We start from the raw sequence: 19714 nt of genomic DNA on the forward strand, positions 1-19714 counted from the left end.
AGTGGGCATAGAGTTTACCTCATTTGTTTTCCATCTCTCAGGGATTATTATTACTCATTGCCTTTGTCTAGTGTCTTGAAAACCATTGTTTCGTATATTCTGTCTAGAGCTTTGTTTGTTTATCTTGGTTTTAGGTGGGAGGGCAGATCTAGTCCACGTTTCTTCATGTTGGCCAGAAATAGAAATTGGATTCCAGATTTTTAAAATGAAAGTTATAGATGAAGCAAAGCATCAACCCATCTTTCATCAGAAAATGACCGTCTTGATGGTTAGAACTGGGTTTTCTAAAAGCTAAAATACATATTTTACCTATAATAATGAGGAATTTTAAATATAGTTTGTTATTTACACAAAGTAAATCCCACATGTCACATTAGCAAGACATTAGTTATTAAATGGATGTGTGTGGCATCAGCCTTCTCAGTAACTTTTCAGAAAGAAAGGGAAAATAGTCTTTAAAAAATATATATTCTATCCTCTTTGGACACTAGCTCTAAAGCACATTTTCTCCCTTCTCCCAGCTTCCTGTGGGAATATGATTGTTTGATTATCAGTGTCTTAGCCAGCATCCAGGCCTTCCCTGTGATATGCACAGAGCTCGGAAAATAACAGTTTTTCTTTTCCAAATGTCTTGTTACTTAATGGCTCTCTTGTTTATGACAGTAAACTTTAAATAAGAATTTATCCCTGAAAGGTGGGAAACAGATAATTCGTTTATTTTTGTTATCATGGTACAGTTCAAGTAATTTTCAAAGACCTGAGTTTGCATCCTATAACTGTCTTCCTGTAGCCTTCCTGTTCTACCAAAGACAAGTCTGTGAACATTTCCCTGCAGTTGCGAATGGAAAATTCATATTCACTGTTTTCATTCATGAATTCATTTATTAAACATTATTGAATGTATATTCCCTATGACAAGAGCTGCCCTAGTTAGTAAGAACTTACCAGGTTGGGTGATTGTGGTAGGGTTAAGTTGATGAGATACAAGGGTGGAAGTGTAGATGCTGATATGATTTTATCAGATACATGTAGTTGATGGCTAAAAACAGGAAGAATATATGGGATATAAGGTTAATGTATGGCAAAACCAATACAATATTGTAAAGTAATTAGCCTCCAATTAAAATAAATAAATTTATATTTAAAAAAGCTTGTTGAAGTATATGGTGAAAACAGGAGATGTTGAGAATCTGAACCATATGACTGTCACTCAGTTGAGGATTAATTAGGTTCTGAACTAAGAAATTAATGTGCATTTTCTTATTTAGCCTTATGAAATAGATATTCTTATTATCCTCATTTTAAAGATAATTAAACTGAGGCTTAGAATGATCTAGAAGCTCCTCCAGAGGTTATATCACTATAAATAGCAGTGGAATGGGAAAAGAAAACAGGGAAATATATCTGAAAGAAATTCCTTAAGAATCAATGATAGGTCCTGTGACAAATCAGATATAAAGGTCCAGAAAGAAGTCCTGATGAGTCCCAGGTTTCTATCTTGGGAGACCAGACAGATGGGAATATTTAATTAGAGACATTGAATGGAAAATAAAGAATAGGTTAAGGTGAATGAGATCAAACTTTAGTTCTAAACATTTTAAGTTTGAGATACCTACTGGAAATCCACAGAGATAACTCTTATAAGTTGCTGAGAATGCTGTACAGGAGTTTAGAACTGGGATCTGGAAGACAAATATAAGCCATCACCACTTAGATAGTTGTAAAAGCCATTAGTCTGTTCCTTTGTGATTACCCAGGAAGATCATGAAGAAGAAAAAAACAATAAAATATATAACCTAAGATTGGCAGTATTTCAGAGAGAGGCAGAAGAGAAGAATCATTGAAGAAGAGGAAGAAAGGGCCCAAAAAGAACTAGAAGAAAGTGTTACTATGTCAAACCCAAGAATTTATTTCAAAAATTGGGGATATGTTAAAAGTATTAAGTACCGAGCTGTGGTTAAGCGTAAAAACTAAAAATAATTCACTGGACTTAAAAGTTAGACCATCTTTAGTGTCATTAACCAAAACAGTTCAACAGAGTAATGTGGGAGGAAGCTAGACTCCTGTTACGGAACTGAAGACAGCAAGTGTGGCTCTTTCAGTAGTACGTGTATACCATGGACTAGTGCTCAGCCATAGAAAGTAATGAAATTGAGTCAGTTTATGTGGATGAACCTAGAGCCTCCTATACAGAGTGAATAAGTCAGAAAGAGAAAAATAGATATAATATGGTAATGCATATATGTGAAATCTAGAAAAATGGTATTGATGAACCTGTTTGCAGGGCAGGAGTAGAGGTGTTGATGTAGAGTGGATTTGTGGACACAGGGTTGGGAAGGAGAGGGAGGGACGATTTGAGAGTAGGGTTGACATGCATAACACTGCCATGTGTGAAATAGATAGCCAGTGGGAAACTGCTGTATAGAACAGGGAGCTCAGCTCGGTGCTCTGTGATGACCTTGATGGGTGGAATGGGGGGTGAGGTGGGAGGGAGGCTCAAAAGGAAGGGGATATATGTATAGTTATGGTGGATTCATGATGTTGTACAGCAGAAACTAACCCAGCGTTGTAAAGCAATTACATTCCAATAAAATTTTTTTAAAAAATGTTGGAGGGTGAAAGGATGAAGGGATATAAGTCAGTAGTTCAAAGGGGTGAGGGCTCTAGGAGAGTTCTCAATATCCTTTTCATTGTTTTGTTTTAAATAAATGTATGTGGGAGGAAGGTGATTAGGTTACACTGTATTCTTTTTTGGCTTGATGGTATGGACAGAAGTACCCACAACGGCAGTTAACCAACAGACACTGTCCTAGGCACACTTTTGTATTAACTTGCTTTAATCCTGCCATGTCATGATTATCCCTGATTTAAGGATGAGGAAAACTGAGAGATCAAGAACATAAGTAACTTTCCTAAGGTTGCACAGCTAGTGAGTAACAGAGACAGGATACCAACTGAGGCAGCCTGGCTCCAAGTCCAGTTTTACCCACTCTGCTGTAGGTTTCCCTGCTGACCCCGAAAATGACTCTGCTTTATTTAATCTGTTTTTTGTTTGTTTTTTTAAAGCAGAAGTTATCTGGAATGAACATTTCTCAACCTGTTATCTTTAGATTGTTTTTTAGGACCTGCTTCAAATTGCTTTACATTTTTCAAAAACTCCATTTCCTTAGGTAGGAGGACCTGCCTACTGTAGTTCTTTTCTTTAGTGCCATAAATAAGCAACAGACCCTAAACAGATTGACTGTTGTAAATGGGAGTGTGAGCCTTCGAGAAACTCAGTAGGCAGATGAGCCCTGCCTTGGTTTCATAAGCATACTTAAGAAAAACTTAACATGTTTATTGACTTATGTTGGGTGCTGATGTGATACCAGGTTTTGTCTGAAGCACCTGTGTTTTTCCTGTGCTGTGTGGAGAATAACATGCACAGCCTGAAGCCTAAGAATAAGCCTGAAATTATCTTTTGTTCTGAGGAACAGAGGTGCTTCCAGGCTAGACTTTACAGCCATTGTGGAGGAATATGAGGAAGCACAACCCTACTGTTTGTACCAGACCTTGGCTGTATGACACAGACCCTTTCTTCTGCCAATCCCGTGACTGACTTCTTTTCAAATGATTCATGGTTGTTTTCCACGAGTAAATATGCTTTAGTCTAAATCCAGTTAGAGCTCTTTTGCCCCCACTTCCCTTTCCCCTTTTCCTTTGGCTGCAGCTGTTTATATTTGCACTGGGACAAGCTGGTCTATTAGCCCTAATGCACTTTTGTTTGTTTTTTAAATGTTTACTCTTTGCTCTAGCTAAAGAAAGGTCAGTTTTCTCTGTAAGTCCAGATACATGATTATTCATATTGATGGTCTCACAGAGACCGTTTCCTAGAGAGCTTTCATTGGTCTGTCACAAGCCTAATTTGCATTGAAGAGATGTACACACAGATCTGAGTCTTGAGTGGTTATTACATTTCTTAAAAAGGAGAAAAAACTGCTTTCCAAAACTTTCCGTATTTGTGTACTCTATGGGAATGTTTTTCCTTTCGATGCTTTTTCTTTCAACATTTTATTAGCAATATTTTCAGATATACCCCCAAAAGGACAAGTTTCACAATAAACACTCATATACTTGCCTTGAGTATGTCATTAATGTTTTATTATTTCTATCATATATCTATCCATTCTGCCCTTCTCTTCAACCACACATCATTTTTTTTTTTTTAACAAATTTCAAATTAAATTCCAGATGTCGGTATACTTGGGAATGTTTTGAGAAGCGTGGGATGATCTTCCTGTCTCTTGCTGCCCTGGGACATCCACGTCTTGGGTACCAGGGCTTAGAGAACTGAAATCTGTTGCTAAATGTATAGTTTAGCTCATTTTTTTCCCTTGGCTCAGCTACAGTTGCAATGGTTCTTTCTCACTGGATTATTTCCATAGTTTCTGCTTTAGAAAATCTCTTGGAAGCCAGCTGATCTCCTAAACAAAGAAACATTTATTTAGGAAGATGAATGCCACAAAAAGTATTCATTACCTCCATGTCCCACGGCGGAGGCCAGGGTGCCTTCTTGTTCATATGCCCTAAATTTATTGTTGGTACATAGAGAGTGTGGCTTTCTTTTATCATATTGATCTGACAAAAGCCTTAGGTTCTGAGGTACAGAAATCGTTTCTGGGCTGTTCTTGGTGTCTACAGTTGTTTTACCATATGGTGCTGGGTTAATTTTGTCTGTTCTTCCCTTGAGGCTTTTGTGAATTGATTACATTTTTAGAAAATTTTTAAAATAACTTTTCAAAATGTCAGAGCTTTCTCAGTAGAATAAAATATGATGAGAGATTACGTCAACGTGAGAACAAGTTATCTTAATAGAATTTTTCTCAGAAACTTCAGCATTGAAGTTGAGTCTGTACTTACCCTGTATTATAAATCAGCATCGGTCATGTTCTTGAAAGCCCCTTTTGAGACAAAATGTTAAGTAATCGTAGACCTGAACAGATAAGTCTGTTAGTCTAGAAAGCACCTGAGTGTCTGAGAAGCTCTCCTCTCTCTCTCTGGCCAATCATGCCATTTCTAAAGGGAAGCACAGGAGAGGTGAAGGAGAAAGAAGCTAGCCTACCCAGTCAGCCAAGTCCGCTCAGTTCTAGTCATCAGTGATATAACTGATGACCAGATTTCAAATTTAATACTGATATGCTATAGAGAAACATAGTATAATGCAAAAAAAAAAAAAAAAAACCCTGGATTTTGGAGTCAGAGTTAGGAGTTTTTTTCTTTATTTACCAATTCTTTTTAATTGGAATATAATTGTTTTTCAGTGTTAGGCCAGTTTCTGCTGTACAACAGTGCGAATCAGCCATATGTATACATATGTCTCCTCCCTCTTGAGCCTCATATCTCACTCCCCAATCCCACCGCTCTAGGTCATCACAGAGCACCAAGCTGAGGTCTCTGTGCTAAACGGCAGCTTCCCCTTAGCTATCTGTTTACACGTGGTAGTGGACACATGTCAGTGCTCCTCTCTCGGTCCATCCCTCCCTCTCCTTCCCCATCCCCTGTGTCCACAAGCCCATCTTCTATGTCTGTGTCTCTATTCCTGCCCTACAAATAGGCTCATCAGTACCATTTTTCTAGATTCTATATATATGAGTTAATCTACAGTATTAAAAAAAAAAAAGAATTAGGTTCTGATTCTGGTTCTGAAACCAGCTGTTTGTGACCTGAGATCTCTTCTTAGACTCATATCAAGCCAATTGATCTTCTGTTCTCTCCTTCTTCTCTGGGAGTCCTATGATTGCTCAGCCAGAGCTCAGCAGGTCTGTGTGAGTGTCTGCCCACCAAGGGCACTCAGCTACCCAGGAAACCCCTTGCATGGTGAACAGCCCCCTGCTGTCAAGTGACATAATTGGAAAGGATGGAGTGAAGCGCTCCAAGGATCAGTCCTTCCACTGAAGCAACAGTTAAGCTGGCAAGTCTGACAGAATCCACTTTTTCAGAACTTTGGAATTGCTAAGCAAAGCAAGAAAAGCAGGTTATGAAATGGTATCTATAGTATGATTTTTGTTTTAAAAATAAGTATCTATTTGTACAGACAAAACTCAGGAAAAAAGTGAATTGTGTTTCTCTCTGGCTAGTGGGAGTAAGATTATTATTCTGTTTATCTGCTATTCCTAAATTTTCTGTAGTGAATATATTACTTCCATAAAAAATAACAAAACTAAAATAGAACAGTTTGGCAGTTTCTCAAGAAGCTAAAACATAGAGTTTCCATATGACCCAGCAGTACGTTCAGCAGTACTGCTCCTGGAAGTATACCCAAGAGAACTGAAAACACATGTACAAAAACCTGTACATGAATGTTCACAGCAGCGTGATTCGTAATGGCCAAAAAGTGGAAACAGCCCAGATGTTTGTCAGGTGATAAGTGGATAAACAAAATGTGATATATCCATATAATGGAATATTGTTCAGCAGTAGAAGTACTGATACATGTTACAGCATGGATGAACCTCAAAAACATGCTAAGTGGAAGAAGCCAGACACCAGAGGCTATTGTATGGTAATATATATGTGAAATGTCTCAAATAGACAACCCTGTAAAGACAGAAACTTTTTGGTTGCCAGGCACTAGGGAAACGGAGACTGGAGAGTGACAGCTAATGGGTAAGTGGTTTTCTTTGGACAGTGATGAAAATCTTTAGGAATTAAATAATGATGGTTGTGCAATTTTGTGAATGTACTAAAAAACCACTGGTTTACATACTTTAAAAGGATGAACGTTACAGTATGTGAATTATAGCTCAATAAAATAATATTTAAGAAAAGTAAACTTTAAAAGAAAAGTAAAGTAGAATCTATTTAACTGTAAGGCACTAGATTAAGAGTATTTTTAGCAAGTCAAAGTCTAATTTTCACCTAATTCTGTAATTATATATGTATTTTAAAAGAGTACATTTTGATAAACAGATGTGAATCAGGAAATTATGAGTAACCATGTATCTGTATCTCCACAGCCTTTTCTTTTTTTAAGTGAAAATTTGGGATATTTTAAAACTGACATAGGAAACTATTTGCTTCTATTATTAGAGTTTGACTTTATATTTTTAACTTTTGTACTACTTTTGGAATTATCCTTTTTTAAAATGCTCAGTTATCATTCAGATGGCTTTGCAATAGTTTTAAGTGAGAGTGTTTACATGTGTGTGTTTTTCTCAAGTAAAGTAAGCTTCCATCTCCAGATTCTATATTAAGATGTTGGAATGGTTTAAGTATGTTCTAGAATAATATAAGCAGTATCAGTCAGTTCAGTTCAGTCACTCAGTCGTGTCTGACTCTTTGCGACCCCATGAATCGCAGCACGCCAGGCCTCCCTGTCCATCACCAACTCCCGGAGTTCACTCAGACTCACGTCCATCGAGTCAGTGATGCCATCCAGCCATCTCATCCTCTGTCATCCCCTACTCCTCCTGCCCCTAATCCCTCCCAGCATCAGAGTCGTTTCCAATGAGTCAACTCTTCGCATGAGGTGGCCAAAGTACTGGAGTTTCAGCTTTAGCATAAGTAGACGTAATTTCCACTTTTATGATTTCCTTTCTCCTGTCTCATCCCCTTCCCACCTCTGACGTTTATTCTCCAAAATATGATATGGGGTTAGAATGTAATGCTTTGTTTTTAATTAAATCTTTCAGTAAGCATTTATTGAGCACCTACTATGTGTCAAGGTACTGTGCTAAGGTTAACTATACAGAAATAAAATTTTAAAAAATAATAATAATTTAAAAATAAATGATACATCTTGTTCAGTTACTCAGTCATGTCCAACTCTTTGTGATCCCATAGATTGCAGCATGCCAGGCTTCCCTGTCCTTAACCATCTCCCAGAGTTTGCCCTAACTCGTGTCTATTGAGTCACTAATGCCATCCTACAATCTCATCCTCTGTCGTCCCCTTCTCCTCCCGCCTTCAATCTTTCCCAGCCTCAGAGTCTTTTCCAATGAGTCATCTCTTCATATCAGGTGGCCAAAGTATTGGAACTTCAGCTTCAGTCCTTCCAGTGAATATTCAGGATTGATTTCCTTTAGGATGGACTGGTTTGATCTCTTTGCTGTCCAGAGGACTCTCAAGAGTCTTCTCCAAAACCACAGTTCAAAAGCACCAATTCTTCAGCATGCAACCTTTTTTTATTGTCCAGCTCTCACATCCATACGTGACTGCTGGAAAAACCTTAGCTTTGACTAGATGGACCTTTGTACGCAAAGTAATGGCTCTGCTTTTTAATACGTTCTCTAGATTTGTCACTGCTTTCCTTCCAAGGAGCAAGCATCTTTTTAATTTCATGGCTGCAGTCACCATCTGCAGTGATTTTGGAGCCCAAGAAAATAAAGTCTGTCACTGTTTCCCCTGTTTCCCCATCTATATGCCATGAAGTGATGGGACCGGATGCCTTGATCTTTGTTTTTTGAATATTGAGTTTTAAGCCAGCTTTTTCACTCTCCTCTTTCACCTTCATCAAGAGGCTCCTTAATTCCTCATCACTGTCTGCCATAAGGGTGGTGTCATCTGTATATCTGAGGTTAATGGTACATCTAGAACTACTCTTAAAACAGATAAGAAGACATTTAACTCAGATGTGAGAGGTCAGGCAGGACTTCTTTTTACCATCAGTATTATTAGGAGGTTGACCATTGAAACCAAGTCACATTACAGGTTTTTAGAGAACCATTGCACTTAGAGCTCATGCTTGGCACTTAGCACATCCCACAACTACATAAGCACAGAGAAAAGTCTTGAGGAAAGCAATAGGGATTTGTCCCCAGTGCATGTATGTAGAAGCCAGAAATCTTTTTTAATTGGCATGAATATAAGCAGTACAGGTGTAGAGACATTAGTGAAAGTTGAGTTTCTGCTTTCTTGACCACTTAACATACTGGAAACCTTTTATACCATCAGAGCTTTTACTTCCCCTAATATGCTTGCTATATATATATTTTAAATATCATAATGAACTTAAAGGAATCACTGTTTTTCATTAGTGTTTTTAAAGAAATAGACAAGTTCTCTTCACATTGCTTTCCATGGGACTGATGTGTAGTGGTGTGGTTGTGTTGGTGATTAAATACTGAAATATGACCTTGCAGGTTGGTAAAGAGCTGATGCTGTCAGCCAACTGGATTCCCTGCCACACCCCAGCCTCTCCCGAGACCCCAACCCTAGAGATCCTCACAATCCAACATTTTAAAGGTTATCCCCAGGCCAAGAAGGAGGCTTGAGGGACTCTGCGTTTTTACTACTGTTCCTAATTGCCAGCACCTGGGCCAGCCCTATTGTTAAATCATTTTGAGTATCACACTGACTTTCTGACTATAACATAAGTTACTGCTGTTTTAGCCATGTTTGTGTTCTGCCAGCCGCAGTCGCAAGTAGCTCCAGCTCATGTATCATTGCCTCTCTGTACAGAACCAAAATTCAGAGTTTTCTTATTTTCTGAATAACCCAGAATACCCTCACAGTGTAACTCTCAATGGTCTTCTCTACCATACTGATTTTTTGCTCTCTATTTCTCTCCGTGTCGACAGTCTGGCCTAAGTCCCCTGTTCTCTTATTGTTCCTTCCAGTCCGCTTTGCACCTTACAGACCTCCCGATATCTCCCTGAAGCCCCTGCTCTTTGAAGTGCCCAGCATCACTACAGAGTCGGTGTTCGTCGGTCGGGATTGGGTTTTCCATGAAATAGATGCTCAGCTTCAAAGTTCAAACACCAACGTGAACCAGGGAGTCGTGATCGTGGGAAACATTGGGTTCGGCAAAACCGCCATCATCTCCAGACTGGTGGCCCTCAGCTGCCACGGAACACGGATGAGACAGATCGCCTCCGACAGCCCACACGCCTCCCCCAAACGTAGGTACCCTTTTTTTTAAAAGAACTCTCTGCTACATGGCTTTTAAATTTCGTTTCATCTTTATATTAAGTCTCAGATCCTTTCATTTTCTGATCTGCAAAACCTGATTTGCATGTGAGGATCTTCAACTCGGAGTTGGGAGAAAAAATGTAATACTCTGCTGACATTTAGCCCATATAGCCGACAATCACCTAAGTGTGACAGAAAAACCCCTTCTCTCAGAATAAATGTATGAGTCTTCCCTCCTGGCTGGCTGGCTGGTCCATCCTTCGGGTAATGAGTACAGCTATTGCCTGTTAGAGCTGTTTGCATCCATTGCTGTCAGCTTTTGCTCAGCCTGTGCCCAGCCTTGCTGGCATAGTCTTGTTTGCAGCCTCCATTTCTTTGTGATTGGTGTCTGTTGCACTGCTTGAGCGTGAATTTCATTGTGTCCTTGAAGAATTTCTCCTGCTTCCTTGTGAAGAGATGCTGAGATCTCATATATATTCATGCTTCTTTCATCACCAGCAGGGCACAGTTTAACGATCACCATCAGGATCTTGTTTGTTTTTAAAATACTTGTATGGTCCTTAGTGCCAGGTGCTCTCGAAGAGTTTAACAAATATTAGTTCATCCAGTCCTCTCAGAAACTCAAGTGAGGTAGTCCTCTTTTCTTCCTTTCACAGATAAGTGGTTTGAGGCTCAGAGAGGTTAAGTAACCCTCCCAGGTTTCACAGCCAGTAGAGTGGAACTAGAATTTGCGCCTAATCAGTCTGGTTTCAGAGGCCAGTCTCATCCATTTTGCTGTGCTCCCCTCTGTTTATGCCTGGAACTCGAGTTAAGGAGCTAAAAGGACATGTACGGATATTCTTATACATAGTATATGCAGAGAACCACAAATTTAGATGATCTTTAAGATTGACTCCTATGCTAAAATCACACTGCCATGTGATTCTAAGATGTCTTCATGTTTAAAAGTAACTGTTTATTCCTATTCCTGTATTTTCCTTAGAGTGCTTAAATATCACACCAGACTACTATTTATCTGAGTCATCTAAGAGGTTAACTGTTTGAGTGTGTCTACCTGGCTTCTGCTAGTTATAAGAGAACAAAAAGAAACTATTGCTCTACTAGTCCAAATGAGTCATCTAGCTCATCATAGATTTCTAGACAGCAACCACTAGAAATGATTGGTTTGAGGTCATAGTAGCTACAGAGTCTAGCACAGTGCTGTGGGAACTCAAGAGAAACTCACTGAACACCCCCCAAATATCCTGGCTTCTGTTGGCATTAACAATTTCATGTCTTTAGGTAAGCACATTGCCGCTGGTAAACTTACAGATAATCTGACATGTAGAAGAACTAGTGTCTAGAAAGAAAACCAGTTGAAATCAAGAGTCTCTGTTTGCCGGGGTGTAGTAAGAATTAGTACAGAAGAATTCATGTCTTAAGAGCAATATCATGCTTGGTTTCTGGATGAAGCTTTTCTGAGGTAGATTGACAGAATGTCAGAGGAGTCAAGAGTCCACAGGTTGAGTCCCAGTGCTCAAACTGACAATACGTTGTAACTTTGAGACTCTCACTGTAATTCTTGAGACCTCGGTTTTGTCACCCGTAAAGTGCATCAGTAGAATTTGGTGATCTTTAAGATTCATTCCTGTGTTACAGTTCTGCGATTCCAAGATGTCTTCATGGTTAAATGTAACTCGCCATACCTATTCCAGTGTTTTCTTATTTTTTCCCTTTTTTTTTGGTATAACTTTTTTACTATGTTGGTACACAAGTTGTTAATTTTTAATAGACTTGGACCTTCATTGTTTTGCGAAGGCTTTCTCTAGTCATGGCAGGCGGGGGCTGCTCCTTGTTGCAGTTCAAGAGCTGCTCATCGCAGGTGCTTCTCTCGTTGTGGCACACGGGCTCTAGGCGTGCGGCATCGGTAGTTGCGGTGCGTGGGCTTAGTTGCTCCCTGGCTGTGGAATCTTCCCCGGAGAAGGGATTGATCCCGTGTCCCCTGCATTGGCAGGCTGGTTCTTACCTGCTGTACCATCAGGGAAGTCCTATTTCAGTACTTTGCTTAATGTGTGTACATATCACACCAGACTACTGCTTATCTGAGTTATCCAAGAGGTTAACTATTTGGCTGTGTCAGGAAGAAAACCAGAGAGGTAATAGTCTCTCTGACTCCACTGTATATCACTGTGGCAGATAATAGAATGGTAGAATCATGGCTCAAGGGCAAGAAGAACTGCCTTCTCTGAAAGCGAAAGTACCTGGGAGCGGCTCCCCCAAGCCTGAGAGAGCAGGAGTTAATAAAAACGACCATGTGCTCCCCAAAGCAAAGGTTCTCTAAAAGTAGTTCATCAAGTTATTCTCCAACATCCATTGCCTTTTACCTCCAGAGAAACTCTAAAAATACCAGGACACTCCCATTCATGTGATAAATGTCCACATGTTAGACTGGAGATTTGGCCTGATAGTTAACTTTCACAACTTGAAAAGGTATTAAAGGGATAGAGTATGTGGCTGTGTATTTATCAGGATTACACAGAACCAGCACTGCCTTGTTGTAATCTTTGACGTAGTAATTTTTGTTGTCATCTTTGATGTTCAAACCAGACCACTACTCCTTAAGATGAGTCAGGAATAAGTGGTTGACGTCATTTACTGATATTTCAATATTAACTCTGGACAACAAAATCAACTCTTGGTGTTACCCCAAAACTACACACTTTTATAAAATTTTCATTTTCCACTATGCAAATGATTAATAATAAAATATAACATCAGTTTGTTCTAGAATTGTCTCTCTCATTAAATTTTCTAGTTTTGAGGGCACGTGTTTTGTCTTTCTTGTAGTATTATCCTCATGAGGTTTTGGTTAAAACTTTTCAAGTATTGGGGCTCAAAAATACTACTTCTAAAAAATCAGTGATCTGTATGTTTCTATTTTATATTTCTGTTATTTCTGTAAACAGATATGAATTGAATACATATTAACCAATTTAAAAGTATTTCTTTGAGGATAAAAAAAAGAATAAAGAACAAGCTGTTTTTCAGCATCGATCTTTTACTATAGGAGCCAGCACTGGAAATGTCACTGGCAGTAACAGAATTTTTTTCATTAGTGAATAAGGATGATGTCTATAGAGAGAGAACTGAATTCAGTTTTTACAGTTTAATTTACCTTAAGCTTTGATAGGTGTGTTCTGAATCCCACTGGCCTTCCCAACCCTCAGTCAGTGATGTAGTTGTAGTGATGATGAAAATAGGTGAAACGTTATTGGAGCTTCTGGCCTCCATCTCTGCATCCTGTGTCGTTCTCCTGCCTCCGCCTCCTCCACGCTGAGCAGCACTGCTCTAGAAGATGTGAGCAGTCTAGCCTGCAGCACTGCGCTGCCTGGCTCTGTCCTTCCCCCACAGACACCCAGCCCCCAGCCGCCCCCTCCTTGTCATTTCCCTGGGAAGGCACAGAAGAGCTGTCAAGGCAGGCACTAGCCTGCCACCTACACCCCTTCCCAAACCTTACTCCCCCATCAGTCTCCACCACCATCATCACCCACCCCTCAACACATACACTCTTCTAAGAACAAAAACATTTTGTGAAAATGGACCTGTTGCGTAACTGGGATATTATCACATGAACTACAGAGATACTCAGTACAGTCGTTAGGGAAGTTCAGTCTAACACAGGACTCTATTCTCCTATCCCTAGAAGTCTCAGTGTAGTTATTGTTTGGGTTTGATATTTGCCAACAGCTGCCGTGCCCCCAAATAGCTGTGCAGTGAGTAGTTCCTCCTCTCCTAACCCTGCTCGTCCCAGAAATCCATTTTGCCAATTTGCTGTGTATACCAGCAGCTCCTCCCAATTCACTTGTTTTCCACTCTTCTCTGAATACCAAGCAGAAAGTAAAAACACCCAAACAGAAAGGAAGGCGTCTCCAGAAGGGAACAGCTAGAAGACAGAAGACCATAATTACCCACAAAATCAAGGACCAGATAAAGGGAAACGAGTGGAGCAAGGGAGCGAGCAACAGGCATGATACAGTGACGGCCGCTGGACTTACTGTTTCTTCAGCCTTCTTTCACTGCTGTCTCCCACACCTCCCCTCCTACAGTGTATCCAGAACTCTAGGCAACAGCCAGTTGGGTGGAAGAGGTCTCGATTCAGTCCTCCTGGTAGGGACTCACATGAAAACCATTTTCCCTGTTCCTCCTCCTCTTTAGCAGCTGTTGACCATCCAGTAACAGCCTACTTATTTTGTGCCCCTTGTTAAAATATTGTCCATATTCACAAATATAGTCCATGATTTCTAGTAGTAGTTAGCGTGCATGTGTGAAGTCGCTCAGTCGTGTCCGACTCTTTGCGACCCCATGGACTGTAGCCTGCCAGGCTCCTCTACCCATGGGATTCTCCAGGCAAGAATACTGGAGTGAGTTGCCATTTCCTTCTCCAGGGGCTCTTCCCACCTCAGGGATCAAACCCTGGTCTCCTGCATTGCAGGCAGACGCTTTATCCTCTGAGCCACCAGGGAAGCCCAGTAGTAGTTAAGATACTACCTAAATAACATGAACAAATGGAAATTTTTAAAAACAGCTTTATTAAGCTACAATTCACCTAACCCTGTAATTCACCCATTTAAATGGTTCAATTCAGTGCATTTTAGTGTATTCACTGAGTTGTAAAGCAGTCACCATAATCTTAGAATGTTTTCATTCCCCCCTAAAAGAAATCCTATGCCCGTTAGCAGTCCGTCTTCATTTCCCTGCTAAGTCCCTATCTCCACCCTTAGGCAACCACGAATCTGCTTTTTTGTCTCCTGTGAATTTTCCTGTTCTTGGCATTTCAAATAAATAGAATCATACACTATATGACCTTTTGCAACTGGCTTCTTTGAGTGAGTGTAACGCTTCCAAGGGTTATCCATGTTGTTTTGCATGTATTGGTATTTTATTTCTTTTTATTGTCAAGTAATGTTCCCTTGTGGGGCTGTACCACATTTTATCAGTTCATCAGTTGATGGATGTTTGGATTGTTTCCACTTTGGAGCTGATGTGAATCTTGCTTCTTTGAGCATTTGTGTACAAGTTTTTTCATGGACATACATTTTAAATTCTCTTGGGTACATACCTAAGAGTAGAATTGTGGGATTGTGCAATACATTGAATTTAGCCAGTCTTCAACCAGTTCAGAGTTTTATGATGATCTGATGCAAAATCTCATCTTTTTAATCCAGATGTGGATGCCAACAGAGAGCTGCCACTCACACAGCCACCGTCAGCCCACTCTTCCATCACCAGTGGAAGCTGCCCAGGAACTCCAGAAATGCGCAGGCGGCAAGAGGAGGCCATGCGGAGACTAGCCTCACAGGTACGAGAGGATCCCCAGGGTGCGGGCGCGCTAGTGCCATCTTAACATCAACGGAACAATGGCAGGGAGACCCCAGCAAAGCAGGGTATATATAGGTATACCATGAAAATATAGAGAAAACTTTCTCTTTCTTTGCTGTTCCTAGAAAATACTTTGTTATTTTGGAATCAAAAACTTATTGTTGGAAGGACCCTTAGGAATAACCAAAGTCCCATAACGAATAGATAAGAAAGTGGAGACTCAAAGTTATATGATTTACCCAAGATCACAGTATAAGTAATCAATATAGTTTTTAACTTTTCATTCCTAGCTCATAACTTCCTGCTGTACTGCACTATCCATGAATTTTTTATATTTTACATTGTAATTTTCTTTATTATTATCAAAGCAATATACACACATAGTTCAGGAAATCAAATACTGTTCAAAGACTTGTAATAAAAACCAGGAATTCTTTTCTCCTCCCCAAGCTACGCTCTCCCCAAAGGCAAACACTTTCAATGTTTAGAGATATTTCTCTGATCCATACCTCCATCTCTGTAAATAATATTTATGGCCTGCCATAACTGTTTTGATCAGTTCTGTACATTATCCATTGCTGCTTATTATGGATGATGAGAATTTTAGCTCTTTCACCTTCTTTGCTCTGTCCACCATGTCACTACAGTTATATCGTGATTTTTGTCTGAATCTGTGTGATATTATTTTCAGTATTAATACTGTGGCAATACGATTCACTGTAGAACCAAGAATAACATTTTCTTCTTGAGCAGTTTTGTTTTTCCTGGGTTATGAAATGCCTCATTTTAAAATTTGCTTCTTTTTCTTCAGAACAATGATTGTCGTTCCATAACTCTTAATGCTTTGTAAAATGGCTCTCAGTACAACTTTCCACGTCAGTTATATTCCCACACACACACACTCTAAAAGCCCCAGAGTTCTGCATCGAACTAACCTGGACCTTGGATGCTGTCAAGGCTCACCAGCTAGTTGTTATCCTGGAAGTTCTGTTGCTGTGTTTGATCCCATGTCATCATCTTTCTGGATTATATTCCTTTCTTTGATGGAGTACATCCTCTGGTAGCTTCCCAAGAAAAAATGCCAAGGAGGTAGTTTTCTGAGATATAATGTTCATAAAAGTGTCTTTATTCCATTCTCATACATTACCATTTGTTTGATATCATAAAACTGGAGCTTAAAAATTATTCTCCCTCAGAATTTTGAAGGCATTCACTTTTTTTTTTAATTTTTTAAGTTAATTTATATTGGAGCATAATTGCTTTAGAATGTTGTGTTAGCTTCTACTGCACATAGCTAGGATCAGCCATACATATACATATATCTGCTCCCTTTTGGAAGATATCCATCTTGAACTTCCAATATTACTATTTAAGTAATACGGTTTTCTTGTTCTAGTTGCTAAGTCATATCTGACTCTTTGTGATCCCGTGGACTGCAGCACGCCAGGCGTCCCTGCCCTTCACTATTTCCCGGAGTTTACTCAAACTCATGTCCGCTGAGTTGGTGAAGCTATCTAACATCTCATCCTCTAGTTCCATCCCAATATAGTACTATTCTTATTCCTGATTCTTAACTTTTTCTTCCCTCCAGAAGCTTTTAGAATCTTCTCTATCACCACTCTTACTAGATCTTTTTTTTTTTTTTTCATATTCTATTGGTGCCTGGAGAAGGCAATGGCACCCCACTCCAGTACTCTTGCCTGGAAAATCCCATGGGTGGAGGAGCCTGGTAGGCTGCAGTCCATGGGGTCGCTAAGAGTCGGACACGACTGAGCGACTTCCCTTTCCCTTTTCACTTTCATGCATTGGAGAAGGAAATGGCAACCCACTCCAGTGTTCTTGCCTGGAGAATCCCAGGGACGAGGGAGCCTGGGGGGCTGTGGTCTGTAGGATCGCACAGAGTCGGACACGACTGAAGCGACTTAGCAGCAGCAGCAGCAGAACCCTGGGTATATTCTTTGATTCAGAGAAATGCTTTTGTATTATTTATTGATAATTTCCTCACCACCACTTCCTCTGTTATCTCCTACAACTCCTTTTAATCAAAAATTAATTTCCTATGTTAATACTCTTCTTTACTTCCCTGTTTCCTATACTTTCATTTTCCTATTTTGTTTTATGATCCATTTTAAAGAGATTTCCTGCACATCACCTTGTAATACTTTCACACACACACACAAAAATTGGCTATCATAGTTTTAATTTCCAATAGGTCCTTTTTTCCCCCAGTTGTTCCACTCTTTTTTATAGCATACTGTTTTTGTGTTATGGATGCAGTATGTTCTCTTATCTCTTCCTTAATAGTTAGGTAATGAAAACCTGGTGGAAGCTTGTGTATGCGGAGAGCTTCCCTATAGAGAATTAAGATGACCTGTCAACTTTTACTGGAAAACCCCAAAGTCAATGTCCATAAGTTTTTTTCTTGCACTGTTCATCTTATCTAGCAGGGAATCCACCAGTCTTCTGGAGGGTGTATATCCTGGTTGCCAGCATTCTGAAGCTAGTGAGAGAAAGTGAAGTCTCATCACTTAGACTGCAGACTTTTACATAAGCCCCTTGTTTCAGTCCTGCACCTGCTCCTTACCTACCCTGTGTCTGGTGTCCCTAAGCCTAGATTCTCTTACTTAGTTTTCTTGAGTGAATATAATCCTCTTTCCTGTGGGTTTTGGGGAAGGTAGTCACCCAGCTGGGCAAGATGGGAGGGATATCTGGGGATCAACTGCTCCTTCCCTAAACGTCAAATAATGTCTGTGTTTTCAACTTCCTTCCTCACCCCTCTTTTCCACAGTATCTGGTGCTTATAATTCCTGTGCTTTTCTGAGGTTTGACAGATGATTCGGCCTTATATCCTCAGCTAGCACTTGCTTCACCTTCTTCTGTTAAGCCACTTAATCCTGCATTCATATTCCATCTTTGTGTATTATAATCAGATTAGATATTTCTCATCAACAGAGTTTATGTTTCTTTTTTTCCCCCCAAATCACTCTGTGATAATCTTTTCTTTATTTTGTGACAATTATTTATTTATTTGGCCGCATGGTGGGATCTTAGTTCCCTAAGCAGGGATTGAACCTGTTCCCCTCCCCCACCCCTGCAGTGGAGGCACAGAGCCTTAACCACTGGACTGCCAGGGAAGTCTCCACATTTCTGTTTCTTATTCTTCTTATTTTGGAGGAATGCCGTCTCCAGTGTTTGAAGAAGTCTCTTGTCATGGTTAATCAGTAGTGGCGAACAGGAAGGCATCTTCACTGTCATAAGCTTCTAATTTCTTCATAGAAATCCTGTCCAGGTGTGAGCCAGAAATGGCATGTTTCCCCCAACTACAGTTTCAGTTGTCCCCACTTAGTGGTACACACCTATTTATAAATGGGCTACTGAAAACAGTTTGAGACTTCCCTCATTCCACTGCTAACTCAGTGCAACTTTAAAAGACATCTTTGTTTTTTCTTTGTGTAAGCTGACTCCAGCCTCTACTTTAGAAAAATCGGAATAAATGTCATCTAGAAATACACAAATGCTGAAGAGCTTTCATCATCACAGTCATTTATTTATTCATTTGGAATAGATGTTTGGAACACCTGTAACACAAGATTGAAGCTAAAGCAGTGAACAAGACAGACACAGTCCCTGTTATTATGTAGCCTACGTTTTTGTGGTGGGAGAAGGCCAATAAACAAACAAATACATGGTATATCAGATGGTGATGAGTGCTAGACAGAAAGTCTTCACATGTTGTCACTTCTTAATCTCTCATCAGGAGAAAAACCTGGCTGTCTACCCATTAAGACTCTGCGCTTCCACTGCCAGGAACACAAGTTCAGTATCTGATCGGGGAAATAAGATCCCACATGCCTTGTGGTGCAGTCAAAAAGTTAGAAGAGAGAGAAAGAAAGAAATCCCAGGATTCCATATGTTCAATATTTGGAAAATGCTATTTATTTTTAGTAGGAAATTAGTAACTATACTTACTTGAAAACTGATCATGTTTTAAATTCCATGGTTGTGCCTTCCTTAAGCACAAGATAAATCAATCTCTTTTGTACCTAGAAATGGGATATTTTTATGGGGTTGCACAGAGTTGGACATGATTGATGCAACTTAGCAGCAGCAGCAGCAGCAAACCTTCTATAAGAAATAACTCCTTAAAGTTGATGTTTGATTCAATGTTTTGAAGATGTTAAATGTTAGAAGTGAGATATACTAGTTGTTATTTATACTTAAGTAATATATTTAAAGTTTCATGCTTATTTCTTCCTTAAGCAAAATATAAATACCTCTGTTTATATGCAGAGATGGAATATCTTAAAATTTACACTGAACATTGTGAAACAAATGGCCCCTTAGATTAAAATTGAATGTTATCCCAGTAATTGTGCCACATGTCCCAGTTCAAACACAGGTTTGTGCTATAGAAGCATAGAGCAGAAGCCAGCAACCTTGCTTCTCATCTGTAACAAATGATGAGATC

The 19714-nt window shown here is 39.7% G+C and overlaps 1 protein-coding gene across 7 annotated transcripts in view; it reads left to right on the top strand.

Annotated features, from left to right (window-relative positions):
* The window catches only part of TANC2 (tetratricopeptide repeat, ankyrin repeat and coiled-coil containing 2), a 371608-nt gene that overhangs the window by 265131 nt on the left and 86763 nt on the right, over window positions 1-19714 (top strand). For all 7 annotated transcript variants that reach the window (XM_042256150.2, XM_027974357.3, XM_042256152.2 and 4 more), the window contains 2 exons: window positions 9597-9878; window positions 15093-15226. In XM_042256150.2, the coding sequence (XP_042112084.1) occupies window positions 9597-9878; window positions 15093-15226 (416 nt within the window). The remainder of the gene's footprint in view (window positions 1-9596; window positions 9879-15092; window positions 15227-19714) is intronic.

The sequence above is a fragment of the Ovis aries genome, chromosome 11, assembly GCF_016772045.2.
Source record: "Ovis aries strain OAR_USU_Benz2616 breed Rambouillet chromosome 11, ARS-UI_Ramb_v3.0, whole genome shotgun sequence".
NCBI lineage: Eukaryota > Metazoa > Chordata > Mammalia > Artiodactyla > Bovidae > Ovis > Ovis aries.